The 17,014-nt window shown below is 34.5% G+C and overlaps 1 protein-coding gene and 1 non-coding gene across 2 annotated transcripts in view; one reads left to right on the top strand and one right to left on the bottom strand.

The window, feature by feature from the left end:
- LOC149709963 (uncharacterized) overlaps window positions 1-5,379 on the bottom strand; it is a 176,960-nt gene extending 171,581 nt beyond the window's left edge. Inside the window, exon 1 of the mRNA XM_089858379.1 lies at window positions 5,152-5,379. Coding sequence (XP_089714505.1) covers window positions 5,152-5,305 — 154 coding nt within the window. The 5' untranslated portion in view covers window positions 5,306-5,379. The remainder of the gene's footprint in view (window positions 1-5,151) is intronic.
- A 9,542-nt stretch (window positions 5,380-14,921) lies between these two features.
- TRNAA-AGC (transfer RNA alanine (anticodon AGC)) lies at window positions 14,922-14,994 on the top strand. The gene has a single exon. It is a non-coding gene; the product is annotated as a tRNA-Ala (tRNA).
- The last annotated feature ends 2,020 nt before the right edge of the window (window positions 14,995-17,014 follow it).

Below are 17,014 nucleotides of genomic sequence, written 5' to 3'. Positions count from 1 at the left end.
ACGTTTTATCTTCCTCCACCCAAAGACAGAAACTTAATGTATCACCAAACCGATTTTTAAGGTTAAAAGGAGTGTTCAAAAAATTGGAATCAAAGGGGTAAGTTGAATCTTGAATAACCTTGGGACATTTCAAAATTTTTTTAGAGGAAAGTTTAATACGGTATAAAAGGCGAGACTGTTTCTACCCGAACCCGGTGGGCTTTTCTTCTTATTTTTCGGACAAAATCTCGTGCTGGGCACTTGACGCTCATTTTTTGATTAAGATCATAATTTAAAGTTTAATCAAAATCAAAAAGAAGAGAAAAAATTTGGGTGGCTTCAACTTGAAAATGCACGCGATAGCAGTTCATTTGTGGGAAGTTTTACTAATTTTCTTTTTTCGGTAAAAAAGATTTGAGGTTTTTTTTTTTTGCACTTTCAAGTGTAAGCAGACGAATTTATTTCTTTAAGATTTACCAAAGGGATACTGTAGTGTTTAACTTTGACTATTAAAAGGTTAGAAGTACTATCACTTTAATTATAAGCCTTGAATATCTTAAAAAAATTAACTGAACTGAACCCAAGTCATTACTAATTGAAACTGTAAAAAGTTTTTGGTCTAATAAATTAGTTTTCTTGTTCAAACGTATGTTATCACTTTAAATAATAAAAATTAAATATAAAAAAATTAACTGAACTCTAGTAATTACTAATTAGAAATTTATTAGTTTTCTCGTTTCAAAATTATCAACGTACGTTATTATAAAGTTAAATAACAAATTTTAAACACCTAATTGAACTAAACTGAACCAAAGTCATTAGTACCACCTAAACGTGACCCTTCCCAAACAATTAATATATATTAAAGTTGAATAATGAACTAAAGCTAAAAACGGTTTGAAAAACGGGAAATAGGTAAATAACTTTTCAATTTCTAAAGAGACCGTTTCGTTGCATGGGAAGATTTCAAAGTCTTCAAAATAAATACGTGAGAAAGTTTTAGTATACGAGTCGCGAATACAATTAGGTAATGGTATATCTTTAAAGCAAAAAAAAGTAACCGATAAGAATTTTTATCTAACTTAATGGTGAAAACACCAACCACTCTATCCATGTAAGAAAGGGATATGATAGAAAAACTACATAGAAATAATGAGAAGACCATAACAGTGTACTTCGATTGAAAATCAGGAGCCACTTCGAGCCATGCCTTTATACGTAGTAAATTAATTCAAAACATTAAAAATACACCTGCACGCGATAGCTTATACAAGGTAGAGAGCTTCACGCTATAAATTTATAATCAAAATGGCCCATCATAGAAAGAGGCGAAATCGTGCTCAGTCGGACGTAAAAGTAATTCAGAAAAAAATGAAATCCTTAAATGGCCTCGGGCCTAAAAGCACGGCCGGATGGACACGAAAACTATCCTTCAGGGGCTAACAGAGATGTCGAGTTAATTTAAACTAATTCTATCAAAGGCCTATAGGTATCTCAATACGAAATATTATTGCCTAATTCCCGCCCTTGTTTTCGATGCAACATAAGATATGTTCACCATAAGTTTGTCACTGGTAACTTAGAAACTGGAGCTTGTCATGAAGTGAATGAGGTAGCTCATAGATTCTGGTGAGGTGCTGTCAAATTTGGGCTTAGTAATGCAGACTAAATAGGACCTAGATGGAAATCCTGCAAAATTAACCACCATCCGAATGTAGGAATTTAATTCTAGCTTGTCGTTCTCCTTCGAACTATAGCTCGAGCTGTTCGAAATCTCTAGCATTACGAAGTATAGGTAGTGTCATACTTATGGAAGGAACATATCTTATAAACTTATGATATTACCAACAATATTGTCAAATAAAGAGAGCTAGTAAGCTCTTAGAAATTATAGCAAGACAAAGGTAGGCCTCTAAAAGCATGCCTGAGAAGAAACGATAACGTTTAAAAATATTTTGATAATTATATACCCTATAGTGGGATTGAAAAGATTTACAGAAGTATGTGCTGATTTTGTAATTTTATAATCGTGAAGGTTAGCTATAGAAGTATAGAATTATTATTAATTTGAGAATCATTAAGTATATTTCATCTCTAACGTATTATATCTGCGTAGATGTAATTAGGTATAAAGTACACGTTATTTCTGAGAAATTTACAATTACTTATACGATTATGCAATTATCATTCCAAAGATTAATAACTTTGAAGTTTTAGTAAACACCACCACGACATATTGCTTTACAATTTAATTACAAACTGAAATTGTCATTTCTTTCAAAGATTAAGGCTTCAAATCAGAACTTTTATCATAAGTTTATAAGATATGTTCCTCGATAAGCATGACACTTAATATACTTCGTAATGCTACTAAGAGACTTACAGCTCGAGCTATGGTTCGAGAACGACAAGCGAGAATTGAAGTCCTACACTCGGTGGTTAATTTTGCATGCAGGACCAAGTTCCATGTAAGTTCTATTTAGCCTGCATTACTAAGCCCAAATTTGACAGCAGCGCCTCACCAGGCCTCCCTCGCTTTACCTCGAATCTATGACCTACCTCATTCACTTCATGACAAGCTCCAGTTTCTAAGTTACCAGTGACAAACTTATATAATTAAACATATCTTATGAACTTACGTTCTCAACGGCATTAAATCCAAGGAGAATATCCTGCAACCCTAAATAACCCTTTTTCCTCCAAACATATACGACACAATATTCCTTAAAAAATCCCAACAATATAATTAAGTTTTAAACTAAATGACGTCACAAGATTTTATCCTGTAAACGTGTAAAACTTCCATCACGAACGATTGAATTCTCGATTGAAATTTTTAAAAAAAAACCCCAAAAATTTAAAAAAAAAAAAAAAAAAAAAACTTTCGAAAATTAACTCCGCGCTTCTAGGCTTTTATAAAATAAAATCATAAAAATATTTTTTTTTTAAAAAGCGACCTCTATTCGGGCTAAAGACGATCGACAATTTAGCTTAAGGCCTTAAATAAACATCTAAATATGATCAAAATATAACTCATCAACTAAAGAAATGGTGCTCGAAAAATTCACGTCATTTTTACGCGGTTTTTACCCGAAAATATTGCGTTGCACCCCAGGGCTAAAAATGCTTCTAAACACCCAGAACATCCTCTAGAAGAAGCCTGCCTAACTCGAGATTATAGTTAATACCAAAAATAATTTTTATTATTTTTTTTTTTTTTCTTTTCAATATGTTACTTAACACGGATAATATTGCTATATATATATGATAAAGGAAACGCCTGAGGGGACCGTGAATAAAGTCAGATTGTATTAATATCAATGCACCTATAGAAGAGGGGGGCATATATGCCAAGAAGAATTTCAGCGCCCAATTTTTATTTAAAAAGAAAAAAAGAAAAATAATGTTTTCCTTATTTTAAAAAAACTCCAAAGGGAAAAAAGTCCCAATAATTATATTTTTAAAGTTATAATTAATGATTTAGGCCTATTTTACCGTTAAGGATATTGTTCTTCACCCAAAGGGCAATTAAAATAAATTAAATTTAGATTAAGATCATTAAGTAAATAAATTTAAGGTATCATTCAATTTTAGAGGTTAAATATTGTGTTACTTTTGGGTATTCAAACGTCTTGAAAATTTTCCAAGTTGAAAACTGTACTATAAGGGGTTTTCCATAAATTACGGGCGTATAAAAATATATTACCTGCGCCAAGAAGGGTTCAAAGTCAATATTTCATTAATAATTAAATATATGTGAACTTCCATATGTTTATTTTGCTCTCAAATAATTTTATAATAAAAGAGTATGTCTATATTATCTCAGTTATCAAACCATCTGACGTAAATATTGATTACTAATATCACAAAATTGATCTATAGACTCGAGTAAGCTCAGATAAAATTAAAAACCTACATATTTAATTACACACAAACTGTAAATAAACTTGTTAATCACGAAAATAATTCTTGCTCACTTAATTCAAATGAAATAATTTAATTTCTTCATAATTAAGATTTTAATCCATGTTTCATAATTAGCCAGTAAACGCTAATATTAATTTAAAAAGTAAATAAATAAATAACTTCGTACTCCCATAAATAAATGATGTTAATTGATTTAAACTTGAAACGCGTAATTAAACTCGCCCATAACGTTTAAATAAAAATGAACTAATCTCAATTTCACTTAATTAGGGGTTATCCCCAAAATCCCATGTTTTGAAACTAAGAATATAACCACAATTACCAGAAAATTCACCAACCCAGTAGTTTAAAAAACAGCAAAAATTATGCCTTGAAACTCGCGATAAATCGAGCGTAACCATAACTTTGATGTTTTGATGTAAATATTGTTGTTATTGGGTTTAACTTTTTATTTAGTTAAAAGCGCTGAGCCGAGGCCCGAAAATTGGAGGTATAATTATTATATTTTTATATATAAAATATAAACATTAATAATTAAATACTAAAAATTATTTTTTTGAAGTGAATGAAGCTGGAAAACCTAAGATTATTTTTTCTTTACCGAAGCGGGGAAATTTTTCTTTCTTTTTTTAATTTAAGCATAGTAAAGCCAGTTTAAAATGAGCTGTCACTTATGAAAATGGAGGTTTTTTTTTTTGAAAAAAGGGGTTGGTTGTGGGATGTCAGGTCTTATAGGGGCTTCTTTCTACAATCAGGAAAAAATAAAGATGTGGTGGCATTGAATAGAAAGAAGCGTGGACTTTGGATTGGATTTTTACTAGAATTTTCGATGCATATTTTGAAAATTAGCAGTCAAGTTTAGAACTTTATATAAAATTCGTCTATGTAGAAATTCCTAAGACAGGTCCACTAATTTTTGAGATACAAGCTACCTCTACCCGTTGTGGGCCACGTGTTTTCTAGTCCTGCTAAATTATGAAGTCCATGGAAAAGTACTCTACTTTGTTGGCTTCAATTAGAAACTTGCCTATAACCTAGGCATACATGCAAATTTTATTCTTGTAAAGCCTTATAAGAGGCTCTTGTTTAGACCTTATCACAGCTGCTTATATTAATACCATGACGTAACTTTAAAACTTTAAATTCAGTTACCATAAGTAAATAGAATCATCAAAATTATGGTCACATAATTAATTAGGCATAACTATTAACCCTAAAGATTATTAATAAAAAATTGCATCTTACCACCAGTACTTCTTCTCCTGGTAAACGAATTAATCCCAGTTTCTTGATGTTGGTTATTATTATGATTATTAGTAATGACATTATTATTATCATTAACACCGGCACTATTCATAATCCGATCCCATAACCGCACATTTGAGCAATTAGCCGTCATTATTTATGATGAATCGCCGCACAACACAACACAAATCAAACCAAAACACAAACGGTTTAACTGCGCGCGCGTCAAGAAAACTTTGAAAACATGTCCGCGGCCTGTCACTAAACGCTACCTACGTTAATAGACTCGAACCAAATATGGGGGTGTAGCTAAGCCTAATCTTCGGTCCAGTTAGAAAACAATAACTCTAAAACCGCTTACTCACCGACACAGTTAGGCTTAACGTGGAATATATTATAAACGTTCACGAGTGATAATTACTATTGGAAATTACCCAAAATCCGTGCAGAATTGTTGAAATAAAAACACGAACGGTTGACAGACAGTTAAGCCTATTTTTTAAAACAATAAAACAAAATTTAACCGGAGCGAAAAAAACTCGTACGCGACTTTACGCGAACCGTTCTATTCTAGTATCTACAGGTGGTAGAACAAATCGCCTCCGCGGCCGTTCGTCCCCCTCCCCCTGTCTTCTAAATTTAGGTAGTAGCGTCCCCCCCGTCTTATCGTAACCCAGTGAACTTGGACGCTTGAGTCCGGAAAGGAAATAAGCAGAGAGGACTTGTACGCTGGCTAAAATAAAACCTGTACTATATTTTGCAAGTCAAGAAGAAGTACGGTAGTTTTTTTTTTGTATATAAAAATTTCGATACAACCTCTAAGGCCTACTTCATTGAAAAATAATATCGCCTCTAGCAGATTAATCCCGCCGTTTTTCAAAAACTAGATTCCCCCCTATAATGTATTCCCCTTTACTTTTGAAGCAGACGACCGCCGTCTATATTTCTAACTGGGGTATTTCCTCGCCTAGGAAAACGGTAACCGTAAAAACTGAACACCGCGCTCAGCTTGCGTCTAGATGCGCGTGATCGAGTGAGCTATGATAGCGTAGATCAATTTATGTCTATTTCGCAATAAAATGGACCATTAAAGAGGGGTGTTGATGACTAAGCGGAAATTACGCTAGCGTTGCAATATTTTAAGAACAAAAGAGAATAAATTATAAGGCATAGTTTTAAAATAAAATCATGGATGGTTAAAAGCGTCAAAAAATAATAACAATTTTAGAATTACGTAACTTGCTAATAGACCATTCCATTTATTTCTTCAAGTAATTGAAAAGCTAGGCTTATATCTATTAAAACTGTCTTATCTTATTAAACCAAATTGCTAAGCCTATTTCAATCTATTTAAATGATACTAGATCATAATCAAAATTCAGTCAAGGACGAATATAACTTCAAATGGAATTTCTATACTGTATAGATTGTTATAGTCTATGAGTGGCTTAGAAAACACCAAAAATAACATTGTAAAACTGGTTTTTCTATGGGATAGTTTTGGCTGCTGAAGAGGTATTACAATACACATTCCACAGGATCATTTTCACGTCATTCAAATGCGATTGAGCATTGAGGAAATACGGTCGACAACAATAGTATTTGCATAACAATTTGTTTCTTGTCAAGAGATAATCATATATGTGGAATATCTATCTTTATCTATATAGAACGGGTATGTTGTTTTTTTTATTTGACTTTTATAATTCCCTAGGTTTATAGGAATCCCAGGATGCAGTAGGAGGAGGGAGTTGGGGGGGGGGTTAAAATTGTGGTCAAAAAGGCAGAGAACGGGGCGTGGGAGTTTCCTATTCCTATACTAAAAACTATACGGATCTAAACCCATCAATCTTAAGTCTTTTAGCTGACTTGGGTCTCAAAGGAAAAGTATAACCCGCCTGGAAAAATGTAAATATGCGCACCCTATCACCTTTTCGTGGGCTTTTATTGCATTTTTTGGGGGTTAATTTTGTGCTAGTCACCTGAAATCATGATTGACAACAACAACTCACCTAAACCCATGTTTTATCACAATAACTCACCTAAACCCATGTTTTATCACAATAACTCACCTAAACCCATGTTTTATCACAATAACTCACCTAAACCCATTTTTTATCACAACAACTCACCTAAATCCATGTTTTATCACAATAACTCACCTAAACCCATTTTTTATCACAACAACTCACCTAAATCCATGTTTTATCACAATAACGCTTCCAAAAGCATGACTTATTACAATAAGTCACCCAAAAATACGATTTAACACAAATAACTCACCCAAAAGTCATGATTTAACACAAATAACTCACCCAAAAGTCATGATTTAACACAAATAATTCACCCGAAAGTCATGATTTAACACAAATAACTCACCCAAAAGTCATGATTTAACACAAATAACTCACCCAAAAGTCATGATTTAACACAAATAACTCACCCGATAGTCATGATTTAACACAAATTACTCAAACAAAGTCATGATTTAACACAAAATCTCACACCAACTCATGATTTATCACGAAATCATACTCAAAACCATGATTATTATCACGAGAACTCACCTAAATTCATGGCTTAATTATCACGGAACGTTACCTAAATTTACGACAACTCAAAACCAATAATACACACGTGACATCAATCCCAAAATTAGTTTGACATTCCTTTTCCTTTAAAAGGAATCACGGTGGAAAACCCCGAGGGTGAAAGTTAATTTTTTTTATTCCACCACGGGACCCTTTTAAAATTGTAGCGATTTTTCAAGGATTTTCGGTAGATATTTTATCCACGGTATAAATGGAACAATAGTATTGGGCGTCACCCTCTTTCTTTCTTCCACCACAATCCCAGACATGGGCGAGAGAACTTATGTTACCATTAACCGCAATGGTTTTAGTGGTTTAATATAAAAAAATTTAACCGAATCGACTTTTCCCTGGGAATAAGGGTTACTTATACCAACGGAAGGAAATTCAAATTAATTTGAATTCTGCAAGCAATGTTTTTAAGATTAATATCAAGTCGTAGATATTGAATATTTCGAATTTTTTGTTGTTGTTATAACAATGGATTTTCTTGGACAATGAATCGTAAAGATTGAATTTTAATCTATGGGGTTGGATTAAACACGTTTTTTCAATTTTTTGAAATCAATAAAATTCAAGAAAAATATAATAATAATAATAAAATTACTTCAAAAAAATTTACTATACGATTTTAAAATTCAATAACCCCGAATGTTTCATTATTAAACCTTTGAGGTCGCGTTCAGCCTTAAAAAGGATTAAGTTTACCAAACTTTTATAAGTATACTAACCACTTTTCAGATTGCAACGCTATACTATACATTTTTGGCGGGAAAACTTACCTTACCAATTTTTTTCTTGCCTATAATAGATTTCGCGCCAAATCAAAATACGTTTGCAGCGCCACCTAGGCTTCAACATTGGAAATAAATCAATTGAAAATTACTTTATACTGCGTATTAATTTCGGACTAATTAATTAAATACCTTAGATTTTAATGTGAATTAATATGAAAATTAAACTAAATATATTCGTTTAAAACTTTTTAATTTTTTTACCCGCTAGATGCCTTTAATATATGAATAAAAAGCGGGAAATTTTCAAAATTTTAAAACATAGAAATAAAATCAATTGAGTAGAGCTAAAAAATATTAAAATATCAATACATTTGATAAATGTACTTTAAGGAGATAGTATGAAATCTTTCCTTAATTTCATCGTATCAACCATACAATTATCAAAAATCAAATTGCAACCAGGTACACCATTACTAACTCCAACTTCAAAAGCACGTTGGTAAACCACTGTGGTAGGTCGCACAAATTGTAGTTTGTACTTAATATTAGTAAAATCAAATAATCTGTAAAAATAAATAAAACACGTTAAAAGTTATTTTTGAATTAAATTAAAAATAATATAATACGATTTTTGAACAACTGCACTGTGGGATTGGGGAGAAATCATCCTTACAACGTTAAAATGGTGCTAAAAATAAGTACTATTTAATATTAAATTCATTCCTTCCATGACTGCAAATCCCAATATATTTATAAAAGAGTTTCTTAATTTTCAGGGGAATTTAAACTGTCTCTCACAAAATCCCGATTAACTTTTAAATTTTCTAAAGAAGTTTTAAGCAAGGGGCAAATAACTTAGAATATTAGATAATTGCATAAGTTCATAAGATATGTTCACCATAAGTTTGTTAATCTCTGGTAACTTAGAAACTGGAGCTTGTCATGAAGTGAATGAGGTAGGTCATAGATTCGAGGTAAAGCGACGCCTGGTGAGGCGCTGTTGTTAAAGGCTTATTAATGCAGACTAAATGGGAAGATGGACTGCAATTTAACCGAGTGTAGTCAATAAACTAAATGCTTTACCCCTCGAACCAAAGTTCCGCTCGACTAAACTTAATCGAAAATATTTCTCTTTTCTTTAATCTTCTTTTGAGAGACGTTTTTTCAAAGAAAAAAATAAAAAAAAGGCCCTATAGTGATGACGTGATATATTTGAAAACAGTTTAAAAGTTAAAATGAGAATCTAGTCTTAGCTTCAGGGAATAAAAAGAAAAATATAATATATACCCCCAAATTAATCAACATTTAAACTTAGACAAGCATAAACTACCGTAATAATTTATTGCCCACTTTATTTTAAATAATAATAATAATAAAAAAATTAATTCATTAAAAGAAGCTTTCATAGAATTAAAATTCTGTTTGAGAGTCTCGTGGTGCTAAGCCTCATTTTCAAAAGTACCCTATAGGGCCAAGCAGATAAATAACTCTTTTAAACTTTATTTCTTTAAATTTTTATTTATTTATTTATTTATTTAGGGATGTTGTTTATACTAACTCGAATTTTCTATTGGTGGGAAACTACCGCGGAAGGATATTTTATAAAAATCCTCATAGGGACTAAGAACTCTGTAAAAATGAATTCCCTAAGGCAAAAATCTTGTAAAATATGAAATATATCAGATCTAAAAAGACCCGAATAAATAAATAAATAAATATTGTAGATTATAAAATATGTAAAATTTGTGTTTACTCTTTCAGTTAAAAGCATGAATATTTACGTATAAAATTTTTTTTTGGGGTAAAAACCGATTTAAGATAATAAATATTAATTTCGCCTATATGGGAGAATTACTTTAAGGTAAAATTATTAGTACGTTTAAGTATCTATTTAAAATGTCATAAAATAGTTGTTTCTCATTCGGTTTCCTCTAATATATATTCAGCTAAACTATCAAAAATTCAAAGGCTATAAAATAATTTAATTATTCAAAAGTGTAACATCAAAAGAAAATTTGTCTAATTATAGATAGAGCTGAAAAGTAGGCATTTTAAGAAGAAAAAATTTAAAGTAATTGGTATATGAAATTTTAATGAAAATTAAGGATAGGAATTTGGTTAATCAAGTTTAAACGGACGACTGATCTAAATTTTAAATATTAAATTGAAATAATATTTAATAAGATTTAAACAAGCTTTGAAATTCAAGGAAACAATTTTCCCCTTAACTCACTTCTTATAAGAAATCTTAATTAAAATCGATCCAGATTTACCTAATTTAAACTAATTCGTATTTAGTAAAAACGGAAGTACGTGCGGAAGCGATCTGTAGCGTACTTCAATTTAACCATTCCCTTTGGTTGTGAAAATTCGTAAATTTATAAATTCAACTACAGATAATTAAAGACATAGATATTTGAATAAAATGGTTTGCAAATTCAGAACCCAAAACGGAATAAGTTAAAATTTTCAAACCACTTTGTAAACTCACCAAAATCTACCCTTAATTAACAGTTACACTTTCCTTAACAATTTCTTTAAGTAGCTCTGAATAAAAATGGTTAGAACTATAGAGCTGAGCTTTTGGGGGGCTTTGTTTGCTAATTACCGGCCGTTCGTTAACTATAATCCTATTTACGGCATTTTAAATCCTTTAATATTTTCATAACTCAGGGACTTTGGAAAACTGGGGAGGAAATGAAGGAGGTTGCGGCAGTGAATTCAGGAGGATCAGGGGAATGGTTACTTACGCTTTGTTGTGCACGTACTTGGATTTGGAAATGGGCGGATGGGTTTTGTGTATATAGTTACTTATAAATCAGGTTTTAAAAGCCTCGTACGAACGAGTGTCCAGTTTGCCAAAACAAAGCCGGATAAAATAAACGGGACAAACATGAGAGATAACTAAATTTAGAAGACCATAACGTGAAGTTAAAAGCAAGGAATGCTAATTCTGAGAAAGGCTTCTGAATGGCTATTGTGTTAGGGCGCTTCCAAGTTTATCAACAAGCGATGAGTAACGTGCAGAAAATTAAATTTTACTTCTTCCAAGATTGCCAGAAACTTTTAAGTACTTACTTCCCAACTTAAAGAGGCGTGAAACGTGCTAATTTGAATCTCACTTATTCAATCGTTAAAAAGATCGAGAAACGTTTCAATGTTTGCTATGGAAATTAACCTAGTAATGTTTATTTTATCTTAGACTAATTTGAAGTCACCGTCTAAGTCACTACGCTGTTATTGGTGGAGTAAAAAGTTCAAAGGTGAATTTTGTGGATAGAAACAATAGGCCTTGTCGACGTAAGAAAGGGTGGTTCGCAACACTCAGTTTCGGGACGTACATACACTGCCCTCCGTCTCATCGCACTCTCATGATACAAAAGACTACAGCACAGGCGCCGAAAAGCGAGATGGAGGGCAAAGTTTTACCCCCGTGTCTTTCCCTCTTACTTAGTTACATCGAAATGGTCTATTAAATCTCATACCAAGAACTTCTTTTTATTTACTTCTGGTACGTTCTCTAAATCCGAATGTTTTCTACGTGACTAGGGAAACAAACTAGGGACAAGGAATCTTAACAATATTTGTTCTGGGTTTTGAATAAATAATTAGTTCCCGTGTTAAAATTATACACATATTAAAGCCGACGAGAGAATGCTATGATTCTAGCTTAAAGTATCAAGGAGTATTAACGCTACGTTGAACTATACGTTAAGCCTCGCAACACAGTGAGCAGTGACTGTAAAATGATTTCCATTTAAGGGAGGGAGAGGAAGGGGATGCTTTCAGAGTATCGCATTCTGTAGTTGAACGCGATCCCATTTTCTCATCAATGTTGCTAATAAACTAAAGAGGATAGGGACTTTCAGGATTTACGTGGATTTAAATACGTTTCGGATAGCGAACCTTTGGCGGCAGTTGTTCAAAATGATCGTAAAAATCAGTACTAACTCTAATACATAATAACCTAAGTTCATAAGATATGTTCCATAAGTTTGTCACTGGTTACTGAGAGCCAAAGGCTTAGTACAGACTAAATAGGAAGATGGACTGCAATTTAACCACCGAGTGTAGGACTTCAATTCTCGCTTGTCGTTCTCGAACTAGCTCGAGCTGTAACTCTCTAGCCGAAGTATAGGTAGTGTCGTACTTATGGAACATATCTTATAAACTTAGGATAATAATAAAGGCCAAGGCTTACCTAAATACTTCATCGACGAAACTGGATTGTTTGTAGGTTTTCGTTTCGGCTCCAATTTCGCAAATCATTTTACGCGTACAATTATCAATGGCGTCTTCCAAATCCATGTTCCGATTGATTGGTTCTTCAAGATCTCGTTTAGATCTAAGTCGCTTTCCGTTTCGAATCTGCTCAGGTTCCGGTGCTGTTGGTTGTACTTCGGGCTCAACCTGATCAGGTTCGTCCTGCATGATTTCCTCGTAGTCATCTTCGAACTGTACTTCGATGAACTTCCCATTCGGTCCAAGTCGGTAATATTTCTCTTCAGGAAAATTGTAAGCCGAATCAGGATTTTCTTCTGGTTTCGATTCCTGGTTAGATTCGGAGTCAGGTTCAGCTTCTGGGTAGAAATCAGTCTCGTCCTCAAATATACTTGGGTAAACGGGGTTGGTACGGTTCTGGGAACGATCTGGTTGAACCTCTTCCTGATATTGGTCCTCATTTGGTGTCTGTGAGTCAGTTGTTTCTACATCTTCATGGAAATCTACTTGGCCATCTTCCTCATTATTAACTTCTTGGGGTATTGGTAATTGTTGAGGGGATCTTCCTTGAGCTGCCTCTTTAAGACGGTTTTCAAACTCCGATCGCGTGTACTGATTCAAATCGGTCTCATCGTCATTCACAACAGGGTATTGTTGCGGTTGCTGTTGCGTTGATGGCTGTGGTACGGTTTCCTCTGAAACTTCAAACGGAACTTCAGTTTCTATTTGCAATTGTGCGGGTCTATTTTCTCTCCCAGCATGTTGGACTCGTGGTACAGTTTGTCTGTTTTCGTTGGACTGTTGATCGACTTCCCGCAGTGCAAGAGTTTGGGGTCTAAATAACCCATCTTGCCTGGCTTGTTCGAATAATGCTTTCTTATCAATCTGAGATGGTCTCGTGTCCTGGGGTTGTCGCTGACGAGTAGGTGGCACTTGTTCAACCTGATCACCGTATTCAGTTTGTCTTTGAGGTTGCGCTACAGGTTCAATTTTTGAATTCGGCCGACGCTCACGTTGTCTAATACGAACAACTTTCATGGGTTTGGGCTTTGGCTTACTTTGTACCGGTTTAGATGGCCTATTGGGTACCACAGCTGGTTTTTCGTAAATTCTCATTTTTTCAGTATCAGGTTCTGGTTGAAAATCATGAGTTTCAACGGGTGGCTGAGGTTTTTTGTAACGCAATCTTGGTCTTCGAACTTTTATAACCTGACGGTGTACTTCCGGTTCAGACTGAATAGGATACTGGGGTGCAACTTCCTGGACTTCCTCGTGGACAACCACCGGTTGATGGTAGGATACGGTTTGTTTATACTCGTCAGCAGGAACGTAGAAGGTTTTCGGTTTCGAAACTACTCTTATTCGTGGACGTTTATGAACTGGTCTCCTGATCTTCTTGGGTCGTGGTTTCTGCTTGATAACCGGAAGTTCCTCAAGGTAGTATGGTTCCGGTTGAGACACCGGTTTCTTGTACATTTGCCTATACCCATTTGAGGTAGCGACTGGAACCTCGACTTCTTTCGATGCATAATTTTCCCAAGTCACTTCCGGAAGTTTGGGTTGCGCCACGGGATGGTTCCCTTTGTAATAATCCAACATTGGTACCTGAGGGAACATTCCTTGATTCAAACTGGCGTAAGCTTTCCACATCGCCGCGTAATCGGGTTCTTCCTCGGTATCTTCGTCAATTCCTTTTTTGGATTCGACCCCTTTGCGTTTCCTGGACAACGCGATGATGATTAAAATAATCATAACGAGTGACGCGATCTTTAAACCGATAAACGCGATAGTCTCGCTTAAACGTATGATGGGCAGGTAAATAAACGATGGAATAAACGGGATTCTAAATCCGAAATTTCGAGCCTTTTCTGCCGCTGCTGAATAACCCCATGATCTGCGTTCGACGCAAGATACTTCGTCGAAAAGACGCATTAGCGTGAAACTCATCATTAGGAACAGTAGTAATTTCGCCTGCCTCATTGTAAATTAATTGTTTAATTAATCTGAAACGATATAATAAATATTAATTACCATGTTTTTTTAAATTTTTGTTATGGTGTTATCTCGATTGGGTACCCAAGAGAACCGGTTTGAATCATTGGAAATGAAAGAATTTTAGTAACGCGTCTCTGGGTGGGGTTGTCCTAAATTGACAGACGAACTTAGATTTTTTAAGAGTTAAATATGTGGATTAAAAATGCGTTACATAACTTAATATCAGGGGGGCGTAGCTCAGATGGTAGAGCGCTCGCTTAGCATGCGAGAGGTACCGGGATCGATGCCCGGCGCCTCCAATTATTTTAATCATAATTAAACTAAATTAAATCTTAGGTGTTTTAGAGTAAAGTTTGACCTTTCAATGACGCATTTTCATGGTCCCTTTACAAAACCAGTCAACCTTGGTTTATGGTCAAAACTCGCGCTAAAAATTGTTACGGTCAAATCCCCGCGGGTACACACACAACCGATCGAGAAAACAATTTTTAATCTTAGAGAAAAACGTGTATAGAAAAATAAACCTACTTTTTAAAAAGTTGAACAAAAATGCTATAAATCTGAGGCAATGTCCGGCCTGCTTTCGAAATCCGATGTCCAATATTTCTCGCGCCGTTTTTCGCGGCCCGGGAGTATTTGGGTCAATATGTCCGAGAGGTTGATATATGGTTTTGATCGAACTTACAAAAGTGACCAAGTGGTCCGGATAACGGGGAACCTTCCCAAGAGTAAAAATAGCGGTTCTCGAGCAAAAGTGAGAGCTCGTTTGACACGGCGAACTTCAGTTAGTTTAGTGATTTAAGATTTAGTTTTTTTTACCGAGTGCCAAGACTATACAAGTGTATGTGATAAGGAAGAATTTGTAAATGACCAAAAACTTGTTAGGTCTAGGTCTACTATATAAACAAACTTTGAACTTTAGGCCTACCTAAATTTTGTTTATCTATACAAAAGGCTTACTAAAAATTTGATAACAAGAAGGGTAAAGTAAACATTCAAAGTTTACCGTGGTCAATCTCGTGAATTAAACGTAGCAAAGGTTAAACCCCGCATTATAAATTGTTGGTAGATTATAGTTTACTACAGTTTAATGACCCTTAAATACTGCAATTCTATGTTTACAAACAGTAAACAGAACTTGTGGCGGACACTGGACGCCTGTTATCATGGGCAAAATTCTTTTAAGCCTTTGTCCCATGTATATTTAGGGGTGAAAGACACTCGAGCATACAGTTGACCTAACCTTTGACCCCATTAATTATACGAAAGTTATTTAATTTAACCAAGACATTCTCAGAACGTATTCCCCCCCCCGGTTCATTTCCACAACATTCCTATGACCTATAGTTCCAGGAATGCATACAGTTAATAGGAATAATTGTGCTCCCTTGCTAATTACTATGCGGGTTTTGTGGGCGGGTGACATTTCATAATTCTGACTTCTTTCTAACTGTGATTTCATTCGTTGGTATCAACACGAGGTCAAACACTTGGGCAAAGTGGAGCTCATACATAATGATTGGTCTAGCTCTTCCCTCAAAATAAGCCTAGATACGTTGAGAAAACGGCTAGTAATACAACGATTCCAATTATCTGTATGCATTCGAGATACAGTCTATAGCAACAAATTAGGTTTAGTATTTTTAAGAGACTCCCGGAGTTCAAAGAGTTGAAATGAAATGAACAGTTCGTTCCGGCGTTGAAATTGGCGCGAAAATGGAACTCTGGACTATACCTAATTTAAAGGAGTTGAAGTGAGATAATGATATTAAGTCTTACAGAAGAGAGACGGAACATACAGTGAAGCCTATCCTCTAGAGGGGCTAATTTGGCCATGGTCATAGTTCCCCCTTCAGATCATTAGTTTCTCTTATTCTTGATTTCCCAACCCAAATTCCCCGCCAAGGGAAACAAAGACTATATAACTACAGGACCCAAAGCCTGGTGGGTTGGGTTATGGGATTGGGAGGGTGGTTGTGTTAGCTATTATATTAACTCTACAGCGTAGCTCGCGGGGGGGTTTTCACTATTCTCTAATAATACCTAGAAGCAAATTAGGAACATTGTTTTCGCACCAGGTAATCGGCAATACATCCTCCTTTTGTAGTATGCCGCCGACTTATTACAAATGAAGGACCGCGAGGCTTAGAGATGTCATATTCTCTAATAAAGACCATGAGAAGACGCTAAATAAACATACAGTATAAGTTTCGCTCGCCTGGCTTTTAATATCCCCTTGATAAATGAGAATGAATGATTGGTTGTTTGAATAAAATGGTTTGGGAAGTTCTCATTATGAAAATCCTTAAGGTGATATCT

The sequence above is a fragment of the Phalangium opilio genome, unplaced genomic scaffold (assembly GCF_054372755.1).
Source record: "Phalangium opilio isolate 3A_F unplaced genomic scaffold, DU_Popi_V2 ptg000011l_1, whole genome shotgun sequence".
Taxonomy (NCBI): domain Eukaryota; kingdom Metazoa; phylum Arthropoda; class Arachnida; order Opiliones; family Phalangiidae; genus Phalangium; species Phalangium opilio.
This window is presented reverse-complemented; position numbering and strand designations above follow the sequence as displayed.